The sequence below is a fragment of the Uranotaenia lowii genome, chromosome 1 (assembly GCF_029784155.1).
Source record: "Uranotaenia lowii strain MFRU-FL chromosome 1, ASM2978415v1, whole genome shotgun sequence".
In the NCBI taxonomy this organism is placed as follows: domain Eukaryota; kingdom Metazoa; phylum Arthropoda; class Insecta; order Diptera; family Culicidae; genus Uranotaenia; species Uranotaenia lowii.
In genome coordinates, this window is record NC_073691.1 from 114,587,897 (window position 1) to 114,612,842 (window position 24,946).

Here is a 24,946-nt window from a genome sequence, read left to right on the forward strand (position 1 = left end):
AATGTGTCTTAAATTAAATTAAATCTTAAATTAACGCACTGTTTATTCTACCGTAGCGCTCCTAGTTGTCGGATCTGGAATGTTTTGATAGTTACTTTGTTATGGAATGTTTCATTTAAAGGGTGATACGTTCAAAATTTGGTCAATATCAACTTGACGTATTTCCTTCAATTTTGCATTTAAGAAACCTGAACACCCCTCATTTTGAAGGTGTGTGTGTGTGTAGAATGTTGCTTCTATTTGATTTTGGAATTCACTCTTCAGTTGTCAAAATGCCGTCCAAGGAAGAAGAGCAGCATATCAAAATTCGCGAAAATCCGAGCTACTCGCACGCAGAGCTGGCAAAATCGCTAAAAGTTGCCAAATAAACCGTTACAAATGTAATTAAAGTGTTTGGGGAACGTTTGTCGACAGCCAGGAAGTCTGGATCGGGGGGAAATCTGTCGTGTTCCCAGACGAATGAAAAGGCAAGTTGACTAAACTAAAGTATATGTTTATTCAAGAAAGTGTGACAACTGAATGACAGATCTTTCACACAAGGGGTGGTATTTATACCAGCAAGTACCCCTAGCGTGATGATAGCATGCTGCGACATTCTAGTAGCTTCTGATTGGTCGTGTAGTCGTGGCCTACCACATCTCCCTTTTTTTTAAGAAAGATCGTACGAGCTCAATCGCTTGGGCGGACAGCGATTTCGGGTTGGTCTTGTCCGTGGTGGTGGAACTTCAGGTGACTGCAGAGGTGAGCCATACTCGGAACAATCCAAATCGTCTTCATTCCGCAAGGAGTCTGTTTGGTCAGCTTCGGAGACTGGAACAACGAAATCATCCAACAACACCGACAATGGAAGATTTGGTGTTGGAACCGCTGCTGCTGTTTCGATGAACCAGGCCTTCAGTTGATTGGTGTGGGATCGGATGAGTCGACCGTTGTCCAGGAGAACGGTGTACATCACGTTACCTTTGGGTTCGATGATCAGACCCGGAATCCACTTGGCGGAATTCCCTTGATGAACCTTGGCCAGAACCGGATTTCCAGCGACGAATTTCCTTTGCACAGCGCCGTGACGTTTATTGAACTGAGCGTTTTGAGCATCGTTGATTCGTGTTGGGCTTGGTAGCGTTGGCTTCAGAAGGTCCAATTGGGTGGAGATTTGCCTACCGAGGAAAAGATGAGCAGGGGTCTTGCCGTCAGGAGCGCTTCGAGCTGGCGTGGAACGGTACACTGACAAAAATGTTTGTAAGTGCTGTGTTGTAGCCATGCTTTCCCCATTTGCGAGCTTCTTGAGTCCTCGTTTCAAGCTGTCCACAAACCTTTCCGCTTGGCCGTTCGATTGCGGATGGTATGGAGCGGTCGTCAGATGTTGGATTCCGTGTTCTTTGCAGAATTGTTGGAACTGTGCGCTGATGAACTGGGAACCGTTGTCGGAGACCAATGTGTGGGGATATCCGTATCTTGCAAAGGTTTCTTGCAAGAAGTCCAAAGTTGCAGTCGTAGTAGTTGAACGCGTTCGGAAAACCTCGGGCCACTTGGAGTAGGCATCAACTATGACCAGATAGTAGAAACCATCGATGGGGCCGGCATAGTCGATGTGAATTCGCTCCATCGGTTTTGAAGGAAGGGGCCAGGATTCGAGAGTTGTTTTCCGGGGATCTCTCACTGCTTGGGCACAGGAACTACATCGGCGCACAAAGTCCTCGACGTCATCATCGATGTTCGGCCAATAGACGAAACTTCTTGCTATTGACTTCATGCGCTCCATTCCAGGGTGTCCTTGGTGTAGCTGGCGAAGTATTCGTTTTCGGTACAAGGCTGGAACGACGACACGGTCACCAAACATGATGCAGTCTTGAAAAACTTGTAGGCTGTCACGTCTGGAGAAAAACTGTCGTACTGTTGGATCGGCGATTGTTTTCGCAGATTCGGGCCACCCGTTCTGGATATAGTTGAATACTTCTTGAAGTGTTGGATCCTCTGCTGATTGTTTGGAGATCATGTCCGATGTAACCGGCAGGTTGGAGATGGACCCTTCGAAAATAGTTTTCACGTCTGTCTCCATCTGTATCGCTGCGATGACATATTCTTCGTCCGATTTCTTGTGGGAATCCATCAGACGAGAGAGAAGATCGGCGTGTCCAAAGCTTGCGGTTGGAACGAACTGGATTTCGAAGTTGTAGAGCAACAAAGTCAACGCCCAGCGTTGGAGTCGATTTGCTGTGTACACCGGAATCCCTTTCTTGCTGCCAAAAACCTTCAGGAGGGGCTTGTGGTCGGTTTGAAGAGTGAACTTGCGACCATAAACCATTTTGTGGAAGCGCGTGACAGCAAAGATGAGTGCCAAAGCTTCCTTCTCGATTTGGCCATAGTTAACCTCAGCAGGTGTCAACGACCTTGAAGCGTGAGCGATGGGTTTGATGGAACCGTTGGGGAATCGATGCATTATAACGGCACCCAAGCCGTGTTTAGATGCATCACCAGCTACGATGATTTCCTTCCGAGGGTCGAAGTGTGTCAGAAGGAGGTCAGACTGCAGAATGGATTTGAAGCGGTCGAACGAGCTTTGGCATTCTGGAGTCCATTCCCAGCGGGCGTCCTTCTTCAGTAACCGGTCGAGCGGCGCACGGAGCTCCTTGATTTGGCCTACAAACCGTCCATAATAGTTTATAGCGCCAAGATAGGATCGAAGCTGTGACACATTCGTGGGGGCCGGCATCTCAGAAATCGCACGAGTCTTGGCTGGATCTGGGCGGAGACCTTCCTTGTCGATGATGTGACCAAGAAATTTAATCTGAGGAAGAGAAAAATGGCATTTTTCGATGCGTAGATGAAATCCGTAATCACGAATCCTTCCAAGCGTCGCGTCCAGATTGCGATCGTGTTCCTCTTGAGTTCGTCCGGATACCAGAATATCGTCGAGATAGGTTTTTACACCTGGGATGCCAGCTACCATGCAGTCGATTATGCGTTGAAAGGCTCCAGGTGCCGATTTTATACCTGGAGCAAGACGGTTGTACTGGAACAGGCCTCGGTGGGTGTTAACCGTCAACAGTTTGCGTGATTCTTCCTCCACTTCGACCTGGAGGTATGCGTCCGACAGATCGATTTGGGAGAAAATGCGTGCCCCAGCCAGGGCAGTAAAGATGTCGTCGGGATGAGGCAGAGGATGCCGGTCGGATTCTAGAGCTGCGTTGAGTCCAGTTGAGTAATCGCCGCAAATTCGAACAGAGACGTTGTCCGATTTGCGAACCACGACGATGGGGGCAGCCCAATTGGAGAACTGCACTGGAGAAATGATGCCGCGTTCTTGTAGCCTTTGGAGTTCAGCATCCACCTTCGGGAGAGCGGCATAGGCTACCGGGCGCTTGGGGCAGTATACTGGTCGGGAATCCGGCTTGAGGTAGAGTGTAACCTGTGCTTTGGTACACAGCCCAAGGGAACTCTGGAACACTTCGGGGAACTTAACCTTCAGTCGTTGTGCCACGTCTTCGGATTTCTGGATGGAGTTCACCAACGAGTCGAAGGGGACCGACCAAAGGTTGAACAACTCGATGAGGTCGATACCCAGTACGTCGAGATCGGAGTGGTTGGCAACGTAGATGCACCCTTGTTTGGAGACGTTCCGGATGGTTACTTCGGTGATAAACTCTCCTTTCAAGTCGAGCTTGTCACCGGAAGCGCTGACAGCAACGATGTTCGTAGGGTTGATTTTTGGTTTCCCGATGCAAGCCCAGGTTTCCGTCGAAATTATGGTGATGTCAGCCGCACAGTCGAGTTGGAGCTTCACATTGACACCGTTCAAATTTACCTCAGCAAATTTGCGCTTTTTGGAGATGTCAACATGTTTCACCAAACTGATGCTCTTCATCTTTTTCGTCTTCTTCCCGGGAGGCTTGGGATGGAGGGACACAGGGTTGATTGAGGGATCCTTCTTCTCAGCCTGGGGAGCTGCGTTGTTCTGCAGGAGAACTGCCATCTGCTGCTGCTGGTTGGCCAGGATATCGTTGAGCCGGAGGAGAGCGTTTTTAATATCCATGTCCATGATCGGGATCCTTCGAGGTTCTCGTCGCCAATTTGTCGTGTTCCCAGACGAATGAAAAGGCAAGTTGACTAAACTAAAGTATATGTTTATTCAAGAAAGTGTGACAACTGAATGACAGATCTTTCACACAAGGGGTGGTATTTATACCAGCAAGTACCCCTAGCGTGATGATAGCATGCTGCGACATTCTAGTAGCTTCTGATTGGTCGTGTAGTCGTGGCCTACCACAAAATCGAAATCCGGAAGCCACTGAGATGACAAAGAGAGTTGCCGGTAGTTTCAAGCGAAACCCTAACATCTCTCTCCGAGATGCCGCAAATATGCTGGGTGTATCGTCTACAACCGTGCATCGAGCCAAAAAACGAGCCGGACTATCCACTTACAATAAGGTAGTGACTCCAAATCGCGATGATAAACAAAATACGACGGCCAAAGCGCGATCCCGGACGCTGTACACGACGATGCTGACGAAGTTTGACTGCGTGGTAATGGACGACGAAACCTACGTCAAAGCCGACTACAAGCAGCTTCCGGGACAGGAGTTTTATACGGTAAAAGGAAGGGGAAAGGTAGCAGATATTTTCAAGCACATGAAACTGTCAAAGTTCGCAAAGAATTATCTGGTTTGGCAAGCCATCTGTACCTGTGGCTTGAAAAGCAGCATTTTCATAGCTTCCGGGTCTGTCAACCAAGAAATTTACTTGAAAGAGTGTTTGAATAAACGTCTGCTGTCTTTCCTGAAGAAACACGGTTGTTCCGTACTGTTTTGCCCGGTTTGGCATCTTGCCATTGCGGTAGAAAGGCCATGAAGTGGTACGCCGCCAACAACGTGCTGGTGGTTCCCAAGGACAAGAACCCTCCCAACACGCCAGAGCTCCGCCCAATTGAGAAATACTGGGCTATTGTCAAGCGGAACCAAAAGAAGACCAAAAAAACTGCTAAGGACGGCAAGGCAAACTGGCTTTCTGCGGCGAAGAAGGTGGACAAGATGGCTGTACAAAATCTGATGGCAGGGGCCTTACGCTTAGCCCGGCAATTCGGATTTGGAAAAGCGGAAGCCTAACTGAATATTTTTCTGGGTTTAATACTAATTAAACTTGAAAAAGAAATTTATCAGTGCTGAAAATTTCATTACGATTCGTTCTGTTCAAAAAAAGTTACATGAGATGGAAATTATTTTGGCACCTACGTCAAAAAACGATGTGGTCGAGTTCAAAAATCGCGGAAACGTTAAAAATGGTCAATTCGACCGTTTGCAGCGTTCTCAAACGTTTCCGTGAGATACATACTATCGCACGGCAGCTTCATACCAAGCGTCATAGTGGAACTAAGGATCAGGAACTGCATTTAAACAAGACCATATAGACTCCAAATTTTTTAGACTCCAATTTGTCCATGACCATTAGACTGAGTCGATATGGGGTCATTTTCGAATTTCTCAAACCCTGTGGTCTTAAAAGCTACGTTTTGATTCAAAACTCTTCCATTATTTTTTGCAGAATTTTTAAGTAACGTTTACATGAGTAAATTTGAACTTTTATGTATGTATGGGAAAATTTAATATTTTGTACTTAAAAATCAACATCATCGAGCTTGCCAATGGTTTCTGTACCCATTTATAAATTCTCTAAAGGAAATTTTCCGCTGAACAGCTTTTTCGAAGACCGTAACTTCATATCTTAATACATAAAAAAGTTATTTGGTGTTTAATGGGGGCAGGTCTTTTGGCATTGACGAACAATAAATTCAATTGACATCACTGCTGGGTGCCTAGCGACGAGCAGTGTTCAATATTTTCAAAGCTCAATCTTCACTCAACTGACAGCATTGGGTGGTATGAAAAAAACTTAGTAATTGCTTTTGCTAAACTGAATCGAGCAGTCGAGCAGTCGCTTAAAGCAATTACTTCGGTTGTTATGAATAACGTTTTTTTGACAGCTGTTTTCTCAGTCAGGAGCTTTCACTTTTAGAACAAGCTAGTTTGGTATGACAAAAAGTTCAAATCTGAAGCAATTGCTCGACAAATCTCATAGCAATGCTTTATTTTCTAAGCATGCTCGGTAGCAGACTTTTCCAATAAAAAATTCTTCAATAACGTCATGAACTTATCAAATTAGCAATATTTCACTTCAAAACAATTCAAAAAGGTATTTTCAACATGGATGAAGAAAAGTCGAAGTGATAACCCACCTTTTTTCATATTCTTGTCGTTGTATAAAATCATTCGTCTAAGATGACAATAAACAAATCAATTAGTAAATATTTCAAATTAAAAAAAAATCCGGCTATAGTGGAAGAAGTCCCAATTGGCTCAAAGTAAGAAATAAATTGTAATAATTTAAAACATTATACAGATCTCTCATTTTTATATAATTTTTTATAGTCCTAAGATTAAAAAAAAATCTAAATTAAAATGCGCGCCTATTGCCTATTTTTTTATACATCGGATTATCCCGATCCGAATACATGTGGGAGAGCTTATGATAAATATTAAAGTTAGGACATTTTTTGTTTGACAATAACTTTCTTTGTTTGACATTTTTCTTTAAACATCAACATACGAGCACGCATTAACAAAAAAAATCGGGTCGTTCTTACACCCACCACCCGCTTCGTCGACTTCAAGGCTACTTTAGCCGTACTTTTCAATTTTCTGATCGTCTTCTTTCATTTTACTTTAGAAAACTTCAGATTCTGCTAGTTGGATAGCTCTATTTTTCGAAGCAAAAGCTATGTTCTAAGACTTTAGTACGCATCCGCTAAGCAAATGTTTATTCATACCAAACTAAGCAAATGCTTTGGACTTTTGCTTTGATTGATTTCGAGCTAAGTAAAAGCTACCGAAGCAATTGCTAAACCTTATTCATACCACTAATTGTCTCTGCCAAAGTCAAAGTTTGAAAATAGCTTTCATCTTTGTATCTTTCAAAGTAAAGAAGCTTTTGAACGTATTCATTTCCTTTCAAATTCATTTGAAAACCGCTCAAATCATAGTTATTCAATTGAAAATGATTGATGTTTTTGTTCATGAATATTTTTGCAGGTCCTTGATGAAAATGTTCGTTTCCGTTTCCGAAATCGGGTAGTCCGTCACCTACCGAGGACATACATAGTTTGAAGATCATTATTTTCTAAAAAAAAAGTGAATGTTTATTTGTTTATATTTTGAATTTTATTAAATAATGTTAGAATTGCAAAGATAAACGTACGTGTATGGAAAATCAATCTTTATCAATCCAAGTTGATCATTAAAATTAACACACATGAAAAGAATCCTGACAGGAATAAGTGTTGCGCGACTTTGAGATTGTGTTGCGTTCGGCTTTCAATGATTGAGACGAGTTGAGTGGTTATCCCAAAGACGCTGTCATGATAATTTTACCATTTCAGCGCTATAGTATTTTCAACCACGATTTTGTAAAAGTGCGCATGAAACAATATTAAAATTACTATGTACCTGGTAATTTTCGATAACCCTCAATGTTTGTTGTCGAAAATACTATGGTCATGATAATTTCATCATAATTTGTATTACAACTAGCGTCCGCATAGTAATTTAGACATTGTGGCACCAATTCATATCAACAAAATACTATGCACATGGTACTTTTGAGAACAAAACATATTTGACTCAAAAACATCAGTGCGTATGATAATTTTACTACGGTAAACATTCTTGTTGTTTATACTAATTGAGGATCATTAATCATCAAACCAGTGAGTAAACAAACAAATTTTGAGCTGCTTTCAAGTTTCATAACTTTCTCAATCTTTTCAGAGCATCGGGAGAACACACTAACATTGACCGACGTGTGTCGGAAGTGTGAATTTTAATGTTTTTAATTATGTAATAATGCATGCATGGAAATAAACAAGCAAACATACATAATAATTTTACTATTTATATCAAGCTCCTCGCGCATACTAATCGTTATCATAACACATACTAGTTTCATCCTGGAACATATCAATTTTACTAGGCACGAAGTAAAACAATGCATCATTTCATTGACAATCACTTCCATCTGTACCGTTGAGCCGTCAACACGTACGCCGGAGCATCGTATCGTTGCTGTGTACCTGCAGGAACATTTTACATTATTTATTTTTTCCTTACCTGTATTTCAATCAGCACTTTTCAGTGCTAAAATAATTTTCATTTTCTTTTATTCATATTTTCTCTTTTCTTTCCAGCATGGGGAAGTCATCGGCTGGCTCAAGGGCCGGTAGGAAACGGATTGCCGAACCTAATTCAGGTCCATCGCCCAAAAAAGTTGAAATTTCCAATTCATTCGATGTCCTTCATAACATCGGTGATGAGGAAATATTCATATTTAATTCTGATAAGAGTAATAAGAAACCTTCTTCTTCTTATACTCTTAAAAACGAAAAGATTCCACCAATAACGGTCACGATTCCTAATTTCAATGCCTTTCGAAAAGAAATCGTCACTTCCGTCAAGGATGTGAAGATTTCTTTTCAGATCGGTCGAAGGGGAACTGCTCGTATATTGGCGGAATCTTTTAATGATTTTCAAAAAATTTTAACTTATTTGAATAATAAAAAACACCAATTTTTTACGTACGACACTAGAAGTGATCGTCCTTTTAAAGTTGTACTTCGGGGTCTCACCGGCGATCAGACACCGGATGAGATCACAACTGAATTAAATTCTTTGTTAGGGTTTTCTCCAATTCAAGTAATTCAAATGAGGAAAAGAACCAACACGAATAATACCAGTAGTGTTGGTTTTGCTCCTGAACTTTATTTAATCCATTTTAAAAAGGATCAGGTTAATAATTTAAAAATTCTGGAAAAGGCTCGTCTTATGTTTCATTGTCGAGTAAAATTTGAACCTTTTCGTAAATCTACTACCAATTTTTTACAAAATATTACGCAATGTCGTCGTTGTCAAGCTTTTTGTCACGGCACTAAAAATTGTAGAATGAATGCCAGATGCATGTTTTGCGGCTCATTCGATCATGAAAAATCTAAATGTCTTTTTGGTGGTGATAAGCCAAAAACAGATTTTTTTAAGTGTGCGAATTGCGCAGGTAATCATTCCTCGAATTCTCTAGACTGTCCCATCAGGGCAAAAATTATTGCTTCTAGGAAAAATCCCAAAGTTTCCAGAAAAGTTTCTTCTCCTCCTTCCTCTTTTTCGTCTTCACACGTCGGGCCGGCAAACAACCTGCCTGTTCGCGGTCAGCCTCGGTCTACATTGGAATCACGGCTGGGTAATACCCGAAGTGATTTTAATGTTACCTGTGCTGAATCTGCGCCCCAGACTCGTTGTTTATCGTTCTCAAAGGTGGTTGAAAATGGGTTTCACTCTTCAGGTTTAACTAATAAAAATGGGAAAAAACCAAGTCTCAACGTTCATGCGAAGGCTTGGGAAAATCCCCGAAATTCAAATACTTGTTCTTCTCCTTCATTTTCTGATCCTAACAATTTTGTTGATTTGGGTGAGATAACTGAGGAAAAATTAAAATTTTTGCATCAAAATTTAATGGAAATGATGCAACTTATGTTGAAAGCAAATTCAATGTTTGAAGCTTTTCAAACTTCTTTTAATTATGCTAACAAAATTATTATGACTTTACGATTCCCTCATGGATCCAAATAGATGTTTAAATATTATGAATTGGAACGCTAGATCTTTGCTGGCTAACCAAGATGAATTCTTTTTATTTTTGAAAACTCAAAACATACATATTGCTGCCATCACTGAAACTTTTTTAAAGCCAGACAATAACTTGAAAAGCAATGCTTTCTTTAAAATTTTACGGAATGATCGACTTGATCGACAAGGTGGGGGTGTAGCTATTGTCATCAATAGTCGTCTCAAATTTAGACTTCTTCCTTCTTTCAATACAAAAGTCTTAGAAACAATTGGTATTGAATTAGAAACTTCTATGGGGAAAATTATAATTGTTGCCGCATACTTGCCTTTTCAATGCAGCGGTGAACAGAAAAATTTTTTGAAGGGAGATTTACAAAAACTCACCAGGAATAAATCTAAATTTTTTATTATTGGTAACTTTAATGCAAAACACCGATCTTGGAATAATATTTCATCAAATTCTAATGGGAATATTTTGTTTAATGATTGCTCTGCTGGTTATTATACTGTTGAATATCCTAATGGGCATACTTGTTTTTCTTCAATTAGAAATCCCTCCACAATTGATTTGGTTCTAACGGATTTAGGCGAGCATTGTAGTCAATTAGTTACTCATGCGGACCTCGATTCAGACCACCTTCCAGTAACTTTCTCTTTATCCCAAAATCCCATTGAAAACCCTTTAAAATCAACTTTTAATTTTCAAAAGGCTAACTGGGAGCGATATATGAATTTTATTGAACGTAATTTAGATGTAAACGTTCCACTGAATTCAATAGAAGATATTGATTTGGCTATAGAAAATTTGACAACTTCAATAGTCAATGCTAAAGCCGCTTCAATACCTAAAGTTAAACATAAATTTAATCAACCTTTAATTGATGATGATCTTCAGTTTTTGATACGACTGAAAAACATTCGTCGACGCCAATATCAACGTACTAGGGATCCTTATTTAAAATTTATTTATTGCGACCTTCAAAAAGAGATCAAACGTCGTTTAAATTTCATTCGTAATGAAAATTTTGTTAAAGCAGTAGAGGACATAAAACCCTACTCAAAGCCATTTTGGAAATTAACTAAAATTCTGAAAAAGCCCCAGAAGCCAATTCCTACTTTGAAAGATGGGGATAAACTTCTTTTAACTAATTCAGAAAAAGCTCAAAAATTAGCCCAACAATTTGAGTCTGCTCATGATTTTAATTTAAACGTTGTTAGTCCTATTGACGCTCAAATTTCCCTAGAATTTGATGACATTCTTTCAAAACAAAATGTGTTTGAAAGTTCTTGTGAGACAAATATTGATGAACTTAAATTGATTTTCAAAAAATTTAAAAATATGAAAGCTCCGGGGAAAGATGGGATTTTCTATATTCTTATTAAAAAGTTGCCTGAAAGCACTTTAAATTTTTTAGTTAAAATCTTCAACAAATGTTTTCACTTGGTTTATTTTCCCAATAAATGGAAAAATGCCAAAGTAACTCCAATTTTGAAACCTGGAAAAAGTGCTTCAGAGCCTTCAAGTTATCGACCAATTAGTTTGCTTCCTTCTTTAAGTAAACTATTTGAGAGAGTTATTTTGAATAGAATGATGATTCACATTAATCAGAATTCTATTTTCCCTGATGAACAATTTGGTTTTCGTCATGGACATTCTACTACACATCAACTTTTGAGTGTAACTAATATGATTAACGCTAGCAAATCTGAGGGTTATTCAACTGGTGTTGCTCTTCTTGATATTGAAAAAGCTTTTGACAGTGTTTGGCACAAAGGTTTAGTAGCTAAATTAGCTCGATTTGATTTTCCTGTATATCTCACCAAAATTATTCAAAATTATTTGACTAGCCGAACCTTACAAGTAAGCTATCAAAATTCATGCTCTGAAAGGACTCCCATTAGAGCTGGGGTCCCTCAGGGCAGTATACTTGGGCCAATTTTATACAATATTTTTACTTCTGATCTTCCTGATGTACCAGAAGGAAAAGGTAGAAGATTATTTGCTGATGATACTTTGCTTTCAGCCAAAGGTCGAAATTTACGGGTGGTACGCAGTAGATTGCAACAAAATTTAAATTCCTTTTTGAATTACTTGAAAATGTGGAAAATTTCTCCTAACGCTTCCAAAACTCAACTTATTTTATTTCCCCATAACTTTTAATGGGGTTTCATTAGAATGGTCTGATCACGTGAAGTACTTGGGACTCACACTTGATCGGAATCTTACTTTTAAAAATCACATTGAAGATATTCAATCTAAATGTAATAAATACACTAAATCTCTTTATTCTCTCATCAACAGGAAATCCAGGTTGTGTCTGCGAAACAAGATGTTGATCTACAAACAGGTCTTTCGACCAGCGATAATGTATGCAGTTCCGATTTGGTCTAGCTGCTGTGCGACGAGGAAGAAAGCCATCCAGAGGATTCAGAATAAGGTTCTGAAAATGATTTTGCGGCTTCCACCTTGGCACAGCACCGAAGATCTTCATCGGATTGCAGGCATAGAATCGATCGGAGAGATGGCCAACAAAATCATCTCCAACTTCAGAGGCAAATCGATGCAGTCTTCCATCGCAGAGATTCGTTCTCTTTACAATTAAGTTAGTTTTTAGGATTAAGGATTAAGTTTATACATCTTTTTTTTTTGCTTAACAGGATATTCTCCTATAAATCAAATTATTTATTGCTAAAGCAAATTTAAATCAAATGAACAATGTTTAATATTAACTGTATCAAAGAGTTGAACTGATCATAATTGATCTGAACACTTTAATTTAACTTTAATAATGTAACTTAGATGTAATGATTAAAAGACTAATAAAGACATATTAAAAAAAAAAAAAAATTTCATTGACAATTTCACTAAAGCGCAGTCGAATTTACTATGCGTAGCCAAATTGAGCACATAGTAAAATAGCTATGCGTAAGGTATTATAAACAACAAAACATATTTGACTCAAAAATATGGTTGCCTGTTGTTCATTTAAACCACGGATCTAGTAGTTTTACTATGCTTTTTTTGTGTGTACGCACGGCATTTTCAGAAGGCATACGAACAGACATTTTCGAATTGCTTCGCATAATGATCTTTTGATTGAAGAAGCCTTTTTCCAATTTTTGATAATATACTGCATTATCCAGGCTTTGTCTCGCTTTCCAGCTTTACTGACTGACGTAGCAGTAGCTAGACAAAGCACTTTGGGGTATAGTTATTATGAAGCAGTTTGAGTTTTACTTTGTCACGGCATTTTCCTACGGGTACTTTCGGGCGTCCAGCTTTGGTAGAATTTTTTACAGAGCATAATTAAAAAAAAAATAATGCAAAGCTATAATGATCCAGAAACTAATAAATTTTCAACGATTTTTTAAGAAAAAATGGTTTTCATTCATTCAAACTGCTACGAGTTCCACCGAGTTCCGCGCTAACTTTATATGGAAATGATTCTTCGAAATACCAAAAACAAAATCCGCAAAGTCAGGTGCAGCGAAAATCTACGCATTTCGATAAACATTTCGTTGAAAATTGATAAGAAATTCATCTAAATTCTTACTACAGCGCTTCAGCTATTTCAAAACCCATCAAAATGTGGTATTCGATTGTAGATCTTGGCTTGTTTCAACTTTGTGTCCAAGACTGTAACTTGTTTTGTCTAACGTACAACGTTCCAGAATAAAAAAAAACTGTAGGTAGCAGTAATGGGAGTTATTAAGCAAACTAGGATTAATCGATCTTGGATCGATTCTTGGAAGATCGATCTTTTTAACATCGATTTTCGATTTTTTGGATCGATTCTTCGGCCAGGAAAAAATCGATTAGATCGGTTTATTTTCGATTCGATCTTTCGATCTTTTTCTCTCATTTAGGGGAAATAAGGGCATAATGGCCACCTTAAGAAGGACGCTTGTTTAACCATAGAAAACAGCTATAATATGTGAGTTACATCATTGTTTCGTGATCAGACAATAAAAAGTCAATTTCCTAACTGGATGAAACTTGAAAAAGTTTATATAAACGTTTGAAAATGCATTTTAAATTTTTGTGCCAAAATCTGAAAGTTAGTCACTGTAGGGGCAGAATAAGCACCATCAATCGGGGCACGATGAGCGTTTCCCGCCGTAGAATCAAACAGCGAATTTAATTTAATGAAGTCAACTGAATTATAGAGCTACAGCTTGACTAGTTTACATCTGAGTATTTACCTATTGGTAAGGTGTCGAAGAGATAATCAGAAAACTCGAGTTCGTTTCCTGGTCGAGCCGATTTTTTTTTCATTCATTCATTCATTCATTCATTCATGATCAGTTGAAAAAAAAATTAAGAAATTTTTAATTCATTTCGATACAATTTAGAAAATCATGTCCAAACCTAGTGAATTGGGTGCAGGATGGTGTTTGTGATTGATTAAAACTTCAAAAATTTGCTAGAATTTGCTAATCTTAAGAAATAACAGCAATTTTCCAACAAAAAAAGATGTTTGTTTCCGCATATTTTGTTCGATATCTCACATTAACATTAGAAAATCGTAGTAAAAATACATTGAATAATTTTTTTTAAACTCTAGAGAATTTATTGCAATAACATAACTTAAAAATATCAAAGCGTTTCCGAGTTATTTGGACTTTGATAAGTATTGTTTTAAAACACTAACTCCGGTTCACCTTACATAAAAGCGCTTGAATTTTTTTTCTTTCCATTTGTAGAAGGATTATAAAAATTTTGCGTCTTTTTTGCCTATTTTTAATAAAAAGCAGTTCCCTCTTGTTACAAATGGATAAGATCGATTAATCGGAGATCGATCTTCATGCTCCGATTTTTTAGATGGATCGACCCCAGAACCGTTTATGTTCGCGTACCGAGCGGTCAAATAAACAAGCGCCAGTTCTTTAGCAGTCTTTATTTTGGACGATGCTTTAAGCTAGAATTTACATTGTGGTTAGAAACTGCTAGGTTAGATTTCATAGGACTACTTACAATTGTAGTTGGCCTTTTTTACATAATTGACCCTAGGTCGCGAGCGGTGATTACCGTACTTAATAATCTGTAATTGGCTGTATTATGATCGAGCAATCATTATGCGAAAACAACTACTTACAGCGATTAGTTTCGAGGTGTTATAGACAACTTATCGACTTTTAAGTATCTTGGATCCACGCAATTCTAACCTATGGAAAATAGAAATACTAAGTCGGCTAACCAGTACAGAAGCTTTACAGAATTGTCTACAAAACAAAGCTACACAAGCTTTATTGGTTTGGCGACCCAGTTCAAATGGTAACTAAAGGTTATACTATGTGGTATTTTCACTTAAATAACAGTGGTTTAGATCACTCCTACGATATGGCAGAAAAAAGGTGCTGATTCACCGCGAGACTTCAGTTGTAATACGATTGACGTTTCCAGGCTGAAATGTCATTTTGACATCTTGTACATCGGTGACGCATCCGTTACTCCCGTCACATTCCCCTCCTCGTAAAGCTGATCACGGACTAGTTGATTCAGCTTTACTCTTATTCACCACGTCCATCACTGCAAGTTTAGCAACGGATCGTCTTAGAAGTCCGCTCGTTGTTCTGATATATGCTTGTCTTATACGTCCGTCTCTGCCAGGAATAGTCCTCTCGACTCGGCCCCTGATCCAGTTATTACGAGTTGACTCATCAGCTAAGAAAACAAGATCTCCATCCTTTATCGGTTTTATGTCCTTGAACCATTTCGTTCCGCGCGTCAGCGTGGGAAGATACTCTCGTATCCACCGTCTCCAAATCTGATCAAGCATGTGTTGACATAACTTCCACCCACTTCGTAATGCTGCTTTTTCATCAGTGTATTCTTTTGGACATGGTTTGGATCCGTCAGAACTCAGGAGAATGAAGTGGTTAGGTGTAAGTGCCTCATCTTCAGTGGTTTCTAGTGGCATGTAAGTTAGTGGCCGAGAATTCACCATTCTCTCTGCGTCACAGAGAACAGTGTTGAAAACTTCTTCTGAGGGAGTTCTACAGTTGTTGATAGTGGACATAGCCGCTTTTACTGAGCGCACCAACCTTTCCCACGCACCGCCCATATGCGGGGAGGCCGGTGGGATGAAGTGCCATTTAGTGGATGCATCGGTAAATGTGTCGGCTAAACCTTGGTTAACCACAAGGATCTCCCTAGCTAGTTCTCGGCTGGCTCCCACAAAATTAGTGCCGTTATCTGTAAACACCTCGGTCGGAGGACCTCTTCGGCCCACGAAACGTTTCATGGCCAGTTTCATCGATTCAGTCGATAAACTAGCTGTCGCTTCCAAATGAACGGCCCTTGTCGTCAGGCATGTGAACAATGCCACCCATCTTTTTACTTGGGACTTGGGACTTGGGACACGTGAGCTTGCAGCGTTTGGAAACTTGGAGATAGGTAGCCCGGAAAGTAACACCTCGGGAACACCAGTTTATCGAGCGTGTTCAGTAAATTTACCCAACGTTGCCAACGAGTCATAAGCGAGGCTGGAATCGGTTCGTCTCAGGAAGCTTTTATTCGCCAGAGATCTTGTATCAGCGACTTTCCGTGTATCAGGTAATGCGAAATCATGCCAAGTGGATCGAACAGACTCATAACAAACCGTAAGATAGAGCGCTTGGTTGGTGCAGTTTCTCCGGACAAGGTTCGTAGAAGATCAGGAGAAACGTTTATCGAAAATTTGAAGTGATCTGGCGCAGGATACCAGGACATCCCTAGGACTCTTTCGGAGCAATTCGTCTTATTAACCTCAAACTCTTTGAGATGTACAGCATCTTCGACTCCCATTCGTCGGAGGATTTCCGTTGAGTTGGATAAAAAGTTTCTCAATTCGAACCCACCGTAAGCATGAACAGTTTTAACATCAAGAGCTAGTTGCACGACTTCGTCCACTGTATCCCGGCTGTCTACAAAGTCATCCACATAATGTGAAAGTTCTATTGCTGCGGACGCCTCCGGATATTCGGATGCCCATTGCTTTGCGTTTAAATTTTTTATATATTGAGCCGAACATGGAGAACAAGTTGCTCCAAAGCTATAAACGTCAGGTTTCATGTGCGGGTCGCTTCTCCATAAGAACCTTTGTGCTTGTCGATCTTTGTCTAGGATTTTAATTTGATGGTACATTTCTTTAATGTCACCGGTAATACAATATTGCCTCTGTCGAAATCGATACAAGATAGTAGGTAAGGGGGTCAACATGTCTGGTCCCTTGAGGAGCATGTCATTGAATGAGACACCATTCGCCTTTGCAGCAGCGTCCCATATGATACGAACCTTACCTGGTTTGCGGGGATTGATAACTACACCTAAAGGCAGGTACCAACATCTTTTCGGATCCGTTTCCTTAAGTTCTTTTTCAGAAGCTTTATGTGCGTAGCCCTTTATTTGATAATCAGCCAATAGTTTATCCACGGCAATTCGAAGATTTCGATCGTTATCAAGTCGCCGTTCTAAACAGCGTAGTCTTTTTTCCGCCATTTGATAACTAGTTGGAAACTCGATTTTATCGTAGCGCCATAATAAACCGGTAATAAAATGACCATCAGTACTTTTAGTTGTGGTTTTTTCCAACAACTCATTCGCGCGTTGAATTTCTTCAGATTGAGGAATTGCTGCAGAACATATTCCAAGACTTTCTAGGGAGAAAAAATCTTTAACCAGGTCGTGTAACGTCGTGTCGTCAGAACATTTATGAATATGTAGTGAATCTGGCTTTTTTGATTCACCCAGGCCGTTTAGTCGTCCGAATATCGTCCATCCTAATCTAGATTTTGCCGCTACAGGTTCTCCCTCTGGCCCTTCGCGTATTTTCAATGGAATCGAAAGATGAATGTTATCCAAACCGATGAGAATCTTGGGAGTTGCGTTTTGATAACTTTGCAAAGGGAGATTCGATAAATGTGGAAATCGTGCTGCGAGACACTCGTAAGACAGCGACTGAGCTGGTAGATCCAGCTTACGTACCGTGCGCACATTTTTGAGATGCAGTCTTTTTTTTCCTACGTCTGCCGAGATTGCGAGGCTTATCCGCTGAGAATCAAGTTCTTCTCGCGTAACATTCGCTGTCCACAGTAAGCGCAATGGGGCCTCGATGCCGGTGATCCCCAATTCATCGGATATATCCCTCTGTAGTAAGGTGACCGAAGAACCTTCGTCGAGAAATGCAAGCGTCTTCACTTCTCGGCCGTTTCCGTACAGGACAACTGGTAGAATGCGGAATAAAACGGTAGCCTTGGGAGCATGATGGAAGTTTACCGCAGCATAATCATCCTGGTTTAAACGCTGCTCTCGGATGGGTCGACCAGGATGGAGCAAAGTATGATGATCGCCGGTACAGTTAGTTTCAAAACATACTAGCTTAATCTTATTTTTACAAGGCCAGCGTCCGTGTGGAATTAGACACTTACAGCATAAGCGATGCGTGTCAACCAGTTGCCAACGATTGGCCAAGCTCGAAGTTCTGAATTCCTGGCAATCGCGAATTCGGTGGTTGTTACTTCCGCAAACGAAGCATGGGCGGTCTACATTCGTTCCCCTGCTATTTCCTGTAGCAATAGTTGACTCAGCTGCATGAAAATTGACATACTGCGCTCTTTCTCTTTCCCGTTTGTTCGATTTAGCGTTATCAAAATCACTGAGAACTGTGACATCGCTTGCCGCTGAAATTAACGCCATCATATAGTCGCCAAAGTTCCGAGATCGACATACATGTTTTGTTTTTTATACATTGCCCAATCCAAGCGGATGTTCGATGGCAGTTTTTCCACTAGTTCCTGCAGCAAAGATGGATTTCCCAAGTGCGACAATAAATTAGCAGACTTTATCTGCCCGACGAAATTCTGTACGACGATTCCAAAATTAATCAGGGTATCGAGTCTTTCGGCTTTGGGTGGTGGAACGCTGCGAATCTTAGCCAATAAGGATTGAATAAACCTTTCAGGGTTTCCAAACAGAGTTTCCAGCGTGTTCAGCACCAGGGGGACAGATGAAGGTGAATATAAATTACATCGAACAGCTTCCAACGCATTTCCTTTCAGGCATTTCTGGAGACGCATAAGGTTTTCAGCGTCAGAGTAACCGCACATTAAAGTTGAACTTTGGTAAATGCTTGCAAAAAGAGGCCAATCTTCGGGATCTCCCGAAAACATGGGTAACTCCCTCGAAACGACTTGTCGCGCTGCTAATTGGTGCGAAGTAGGTTCTGAATTCGATGACGGAATGTCAAATGCTTCTCGGGTAACCGGTGGCATCTGATGTTGGGAATACGGAGCGTCCGTCGGTTGGCGCAACTTTTCAGGATGTATCGACATGGTTTTGTTGAACATGGATGGAAGCAGATTTAGCTGTGATGCGGGGTTTAACATCTCTCTTGAAGTTAGTATCGGGCAGGAGTTTCGTGGTTGTACATACGACGTCATTATTGGAACCGATCTCGAAGGTGCTGTAACAAGTTTCGGGTGGTTCAAACGATGATTCATTGTAGACGGTTCCTCAAACTGCATACCCTTAGGCGCTAGATTATCGAAAGTAGGATTTCTTATAGGCGCCGGTGGGAACGAACAAGGATTTTCCGTTGGGATTAATTGTGGAATATTGTCCGCTGTCTTTGGTTAGGTTTTGTTACATACTATTGGTGTTGCGTGCAAGAAAGCCCCTCGTAGCGATCATTCTCACGCGTATCGTACGCCTCCATCTGACAGAGCGATCCCTGGCGTATTTACTATTCTCTTTATTACATCTCTCAGTTATCTCTGTAGAAACTAAATTTGGAACTGAAACCACGTTGTAGAAACGAAAAGTATTTATCTGGATTAAAATCAATTTATATTATTAGTAACACCATTATTATTTAGTTCCAGATTTGTTAAGCATAGAGTTGCGTAGTATTCTATTTGCGGAATATTTTGAATTTATTCGGAGACTAATTTGTAAGTAAATTAAAGTTGTTATCGAAATCCTGTAAACTATAATAAAATAACTCTTTGTAGCTTGAGCACACCAACCAAACAACCAAAAAAGCGTTTTCTTGCTTTGAGAGCTTCGATTGAATTCCGACGAATAGAAACTCAAGAAATTACCGACGAGAGGTAATCGTTCATAATGGATAAACGGCAAACTCGGTCGCAGACGAAGATCACCAGAGAAGCATTGGAGTCTAACCTCAATCTCGGTGAACAAACAGCTTCAACCACGGATACCTTTCAAGCGAGCATTATTGAACCGCATCGCGGACATGAAAGGGATTGCATCAGCTGCAACCGACGTAACGACGCCGAGAAGTACATGGTGGAATGCGTTCAATGCAAACGTTGGGAACATTTCTCGTGCGCGGGTGTTTCTGTCGAAACGGTTCGTGATATCGTTCATCGTTGTGTATTGTGTGTGCCTCGCATACCAGCACAACCTCCTAGTTCCGTTACGGATAAATCTACTACAGGTAGCTCACGTCGAGCTCGTTTAGCCCGTGATCTAGAACGTCTGGAGGAAGAGCGAAAATTGGCGGCTGAAACCGCCAAAGCTAATTTGGAAAGGGAAACGGCTTTCCTAGATAAGAAATATGAGCTATTAAAACTGCAAGACGAAGACGAAGAAAAACGTAGTGTTTGTAGTCGTCACAGTAATAAATCGATCGATAATCGGACAGCCGATTCGGTCCGAATACAAGCGGAATCAGCAGGAGCGACTGCTAGAAACCAGGAAGCAGGTCAGCCGTCTATAGTATCTGTCGTGGAATTTAACCAGCAGCAAAGCCCCGGATTAATTGGTGAACTCGATGCAGCACATACGTCGACTCCCTTGCCTAGACAAATACCAACAACTCAGTCTACTAATCGTGGTGTAAATCCGGTATCAATATCTCCGTTGGGTATAGCAGATTCGGAACTAGATCGCCCTTCCATTCAGCGAACTACAGGCAGTATTTCGATCAACCATAAAGACGACAGTGAATCGATAGAAACCACAAATACTTCGTTCAATGTTCCCGCTCAAAGTTCTAAAGTGGACATTCAATCTATGGTTGCCATGCTGGCCGAAGCCGAACGAATCACGAGACAAACAGGAACTGTGCCTAAACCATTGGGAAAACCTTCTCTTAATCCTTGGAAAGCTGACGTGGAACATCAACGTGAATTAAGGCAACTCCAAGAACAACATGCCAAGGAAAATGACGTGAGGCGTAAACGGGAGATCGAACTTACCAACCAGTTGAAGCGTTTGGAAAATCAGCGTCTGGCTGACGTTCGCCACATGAAACAGGTCGAGGACCAGTTACATCGACAGTTGCAGTTATTAGAGCAGGAAAAGATTGAACAGAGTCTACGAGCAGCAGCAAAACTGGAGGAACGAGAAAGGGAGCTGAAATTTCTACGCCTATCCGAACAGCGTCGCGTTGCTCAAACCGTGGAACCCATCAAACCTACTTTCGAGTTTTCCAACGACGATGATGAACGTGTGCAGTACGCCAGTAGTTCTGGTGTAGAGCTCAACTGCGACATAGTAGGAAATTCTCGTATAGATGTAGGTAACCTCTGCCCTCCCCCGCTTAACATGCCATCGGTAAGTAACACATTCGTAGTCACTCCCCCTGTGCAAACTATAAACAAAATGCCCAATTTGAATTATGCTTACTGTCCAAGTACGCCAGCCGGTGGTCGAACATTATGCCCTAGCCCAACTGTTTTACCTATATTCTCCGGCCCAACAGTTGACCCGAGACGGTCGCATGCGTTTCCCAATGCTTCCGTTCCAGTAGACAAAACATCGAATGCTTATTTTCATCACTCCGCTTCACGCACTACAGCGCAACAGTTATCTGCTCGACATTTATCCAAGGAATTGCCTATATTTTCGGGTGATCCTCTAGATTGGCCTCTCTTCATAAGCACTTATGAGCACTCTACTGAACTTTGTGGGTATTCAGATTCGGAGAACCTACTTCGCCTGCAGCATAGTTTGAAAGGTGAAGCTAAGAATTCCGTTAGTAGTTTCTTGATGCATCCCTCCACTGTACCTCAGCTCATCGAAACCTTACGCACTGTGTACGGCCGTCCGGAACAAATAATATATCAGATGTTGAATAAGGTTAGAGCAACGCCTGCACCGAAAGACGATCGTATGGATACTTTAGTAAGCTTCGGTTTGGTCGTGCAAAACATGTGCAGCCACATGACTGCTGTTGGTTTAGATCGTCATCTTTCGAACCCAATGTTGCTACAAGAGTTAGTCGATAAACTCCCTCCAAACGTTCTTCTCAAATGGGCACTTTATCAACGGGAAATGCCGTACGTAGATCTTGGTGTGTTTGGTGAATTTATGAAGATAATCACATCTGCAGTAAGTGGCGTACTAGTATCCAAAGCTCCAGTGTCCAAAGAGCGCCAGCGCACAAAAGAGAAAGCTTTCGTAAACACACACTCCTCCGTACCTGACAACGTTTCGGCCACCCCATCCGAGTATGAAGAAGCGCACTCATCATCACGCGAATTTGAGAGGTCTGATGCAAGCAAATCGTGTGTATCCTGTGGGGCCAACAATCATCATATTGTAAGCTGTAATGTCTTCAAGAATCTTGATATCAACGATCGCTGGAACCTTGTGAAAGGGCGCAAACTATGTCGACTGTGCCTTTCCTCACATCGAAGATGGCCATGCAAGGGTCCTGCCTGCGGAGTTAACAATTGTTCGAAAAGGCATCATCGTCTTCTCCACTTTGAAGCGTCGTACTCTAATGGTTCTCACGCATTTTTAGACGATGGTTCGTCTGTTACGTTGGTAGAGGAATCTTTGGCCAACGCACTTGGCGCCGATGGTTCCACAACTTCGCTATGTGTCCAGTGGACAGAAGGAATAAACAAAAACATACATGGGACCAGAATCGTAAGCTTAGAGATTTCTGAACGTGGGTCTCTCAAACGACACAAGCTATCAGCCGCCTATACTTTGGATCGTCTGGGCTTGCCGGAGCAAACGATCAAATTTGATGAATTAGTTGAACAGTTTAAGCATCTCGAGGGTCTTCCAGTTCAAAGTTTCAAGTCTGCTGTGCCGGGATTGTTGATTGGTCTAAACAATATTCATTTGCTGGCGTCGTTGAAGGTTAGAGAAGGAAGAACTGGAGATCCAATAGCCACTAAAACCCGTATTGGATGGGCAGTGTACGGTAGCCTACCAAATTCATCACTGGTTGAATCACATCGCCAAATGCATATTTGTGCGAAACAAGTCGACACAGACTTACATGAATTTGTAAAACGTTTTTTTTCGGTGGATAGCTTAGGAATAGCTGCGGTCCCGGAAGTTGAAATACCTGACGAGAAACGTGCCAAGCATATTCTCAAGACTACAACAAAGAAAAGATCAGACGGACATTATGAAGTAGCTTTACTTTGGAAGTACGATTACATCGAGTTGCCAGATTCACGACCAATGGCAGAAAAAAGATTGAAATGTTTAGAGCGCCGTCTTCAAAGAAATCCTGATCTTTATGCAAATGTTTGCCAACAAATAAACAACTATCAGCTAAAAGGCTACGCACATATCGCCACTGAAGAAGAGCAGAAACGTTTCGATATTCGGAGAACCTGGTATCTCCCCCTAGGCGTTGTGTTGAATCCCAAGAAGCCAGGAAAAGTCCGCTTAATATGGGACGCAGCCGCTAAAGTGGATGGGATATCCCTAAACACCATGCTCTTAACGGGTCCCGATCTTCTGAGCTCCCTGTTGGGTATACTTTTCCGCTACCGTGAACGAGAGGTTGCTATTTCGGGCGATATACGCGAGATGTTCCACCAGATGGTGGTCCGGGAAGAGGATCGCAGCGCTCAACTTTTCTTATGGAGAAATAACCCTAAGGAACCAATAAAAACGATGGTGATGGACGTAGCAATATTCGGGGCAACTTGCTCACCTACTCATTCGCAATACGTGAAAAATCTTAACGCTGCTGAGCATTCAACGCAATATCCCCGTGCGGCTGAGGCCATAATAGATTCACATTACATGGACGATTATCTCCAAAGTGTCCATACCGTTGAAGAAGCTGTCCAATTAGCGTCAGAAGTAACGGAAGTTCATTCAAAAGCTGGTTTCGACATAGTAAACTGGATGTCCAGTAATCCAAAAGTCTTAGCTGAAATTGGAGCCATTAATCCTTCGGCGGTTAAAAATCTTCGTTTTGATAAAGAATCGACAGGAGAACGACTCTTAGGCATGGTGTGGAAACCTGAAAGCGATGTTTTCAAGTTCGCTCTCAATTTTCGTGACGACGTGACAAAACTAGTAGACGACGGTTATATTCCCACAAAAAGACAAATTTTAAGCGTTGTCATGAGTATATACGATCCCCTTGGACTGGTTGCAACCTTTGTGATACACGGTAAGATCCTGATTCAGGATGTGTGGCGAACAAAAACTGGTTGGGACGAGAAGGTGCCTACAAATATTCAAGATCAATGGCGATTGTGGTTGGCTGTTCTTAGTAAATTAGAGGGAGTTCAGATTAATAGATGTTATTTTCCTGGCTACACCATCACTAGTTTGGACAATATTCAGCTCCACATTTTCGTAGATGCCAGTGAAAAAGCTTACGCGGCCGTGGCTTACTTCAGAATTGTAGATCGAGGAACAATCCGTTGCACTTTAGTGTCATCCAAAACAAAAGTGGCACCATTGGAACTTCACTCTATGCCCCGTATGGAGTTGTTGGCTGCCGTCATTGGGGCACGTTTGAAGAAAACTATCATTCAAGAACATTCTCTGCACATAGCCAAAACATTCATGTGGAGCGAATCATCAACCGTACTCTCCTGGATCAGATCCGATGTCCGACGATATCGACAATATGTGGCCTTTCGAGTGAATGAAATCTTGAATTTGACGACTATCGACGAATGGAACTGGGTTCCAACTCGCTTGAATGTAGCAGACGAAGCAACTAAGTGGGGGAAGGGCCCTTCATTCAACTGTGACAGCCGTTGGTTCAACGCCCCTGAATATCTATACACACCGGAAGGAGAATGGCCTATTCAAGAACGTTTAGAACCTGTAAGTGAAGTGGTACAAGAGCTACGCCCGGCCTTTGTCAACACCCATGTTAAAAAGGAACCATTAATCGACCTTCATCGCTTTTCCAAATGGGAACGCCTTTTGAGAAGCATTGCTTACGTTCATTGTTTCCTCGAGTTCATTCCTCAGCGTAAACGACTTGGAACCCTACCAAAAACCAAGTTAACTAGCGAACATATCAAGAAAGCAGAACGCACTCTTTGGCGACTAGCTCAAA

The 24,946-nt window shown here is 41.2% G+C and overlaps 2 protein-coding genes across 2 annotated transcripts; both read right to left on the minus strand.

Annotated features, from left to right (window-relative positions):
• Positions 1-649: 649 nt before the first annotated feature.
• On the minus strand, positions 650-4,222 carry LOC129737839 (uncharacterized protein K02A2.6-like). The gene has a single exon (XM_055728998.1). It carries the CDS (start codon positions 4,037-4,039, stop codon positions 650-652), a length of 3,390 nt encoding a protein of 1,129 aa, XP_055584973.1. The 5' UTR covers positions 4,040-4,222.
• An 11,942-nt stretch (positions 4,223-16,164) lies between these two features.
• Positions 16,165-18,339, minus strand: LOC129737840 (uncharacterized). Its single transcript, XM_055728999.1, has one exon. The coding sequence runs from the start codon at positions 18,337-18,339 to the stop codon at positions 16,165-16,167; it is 2,175 nt and encodes a 724-aa protein (XP_055584974.1).
• Between the last annotated feature and the right edge of the window lie 6,607 nt (positions 18,340-24,946).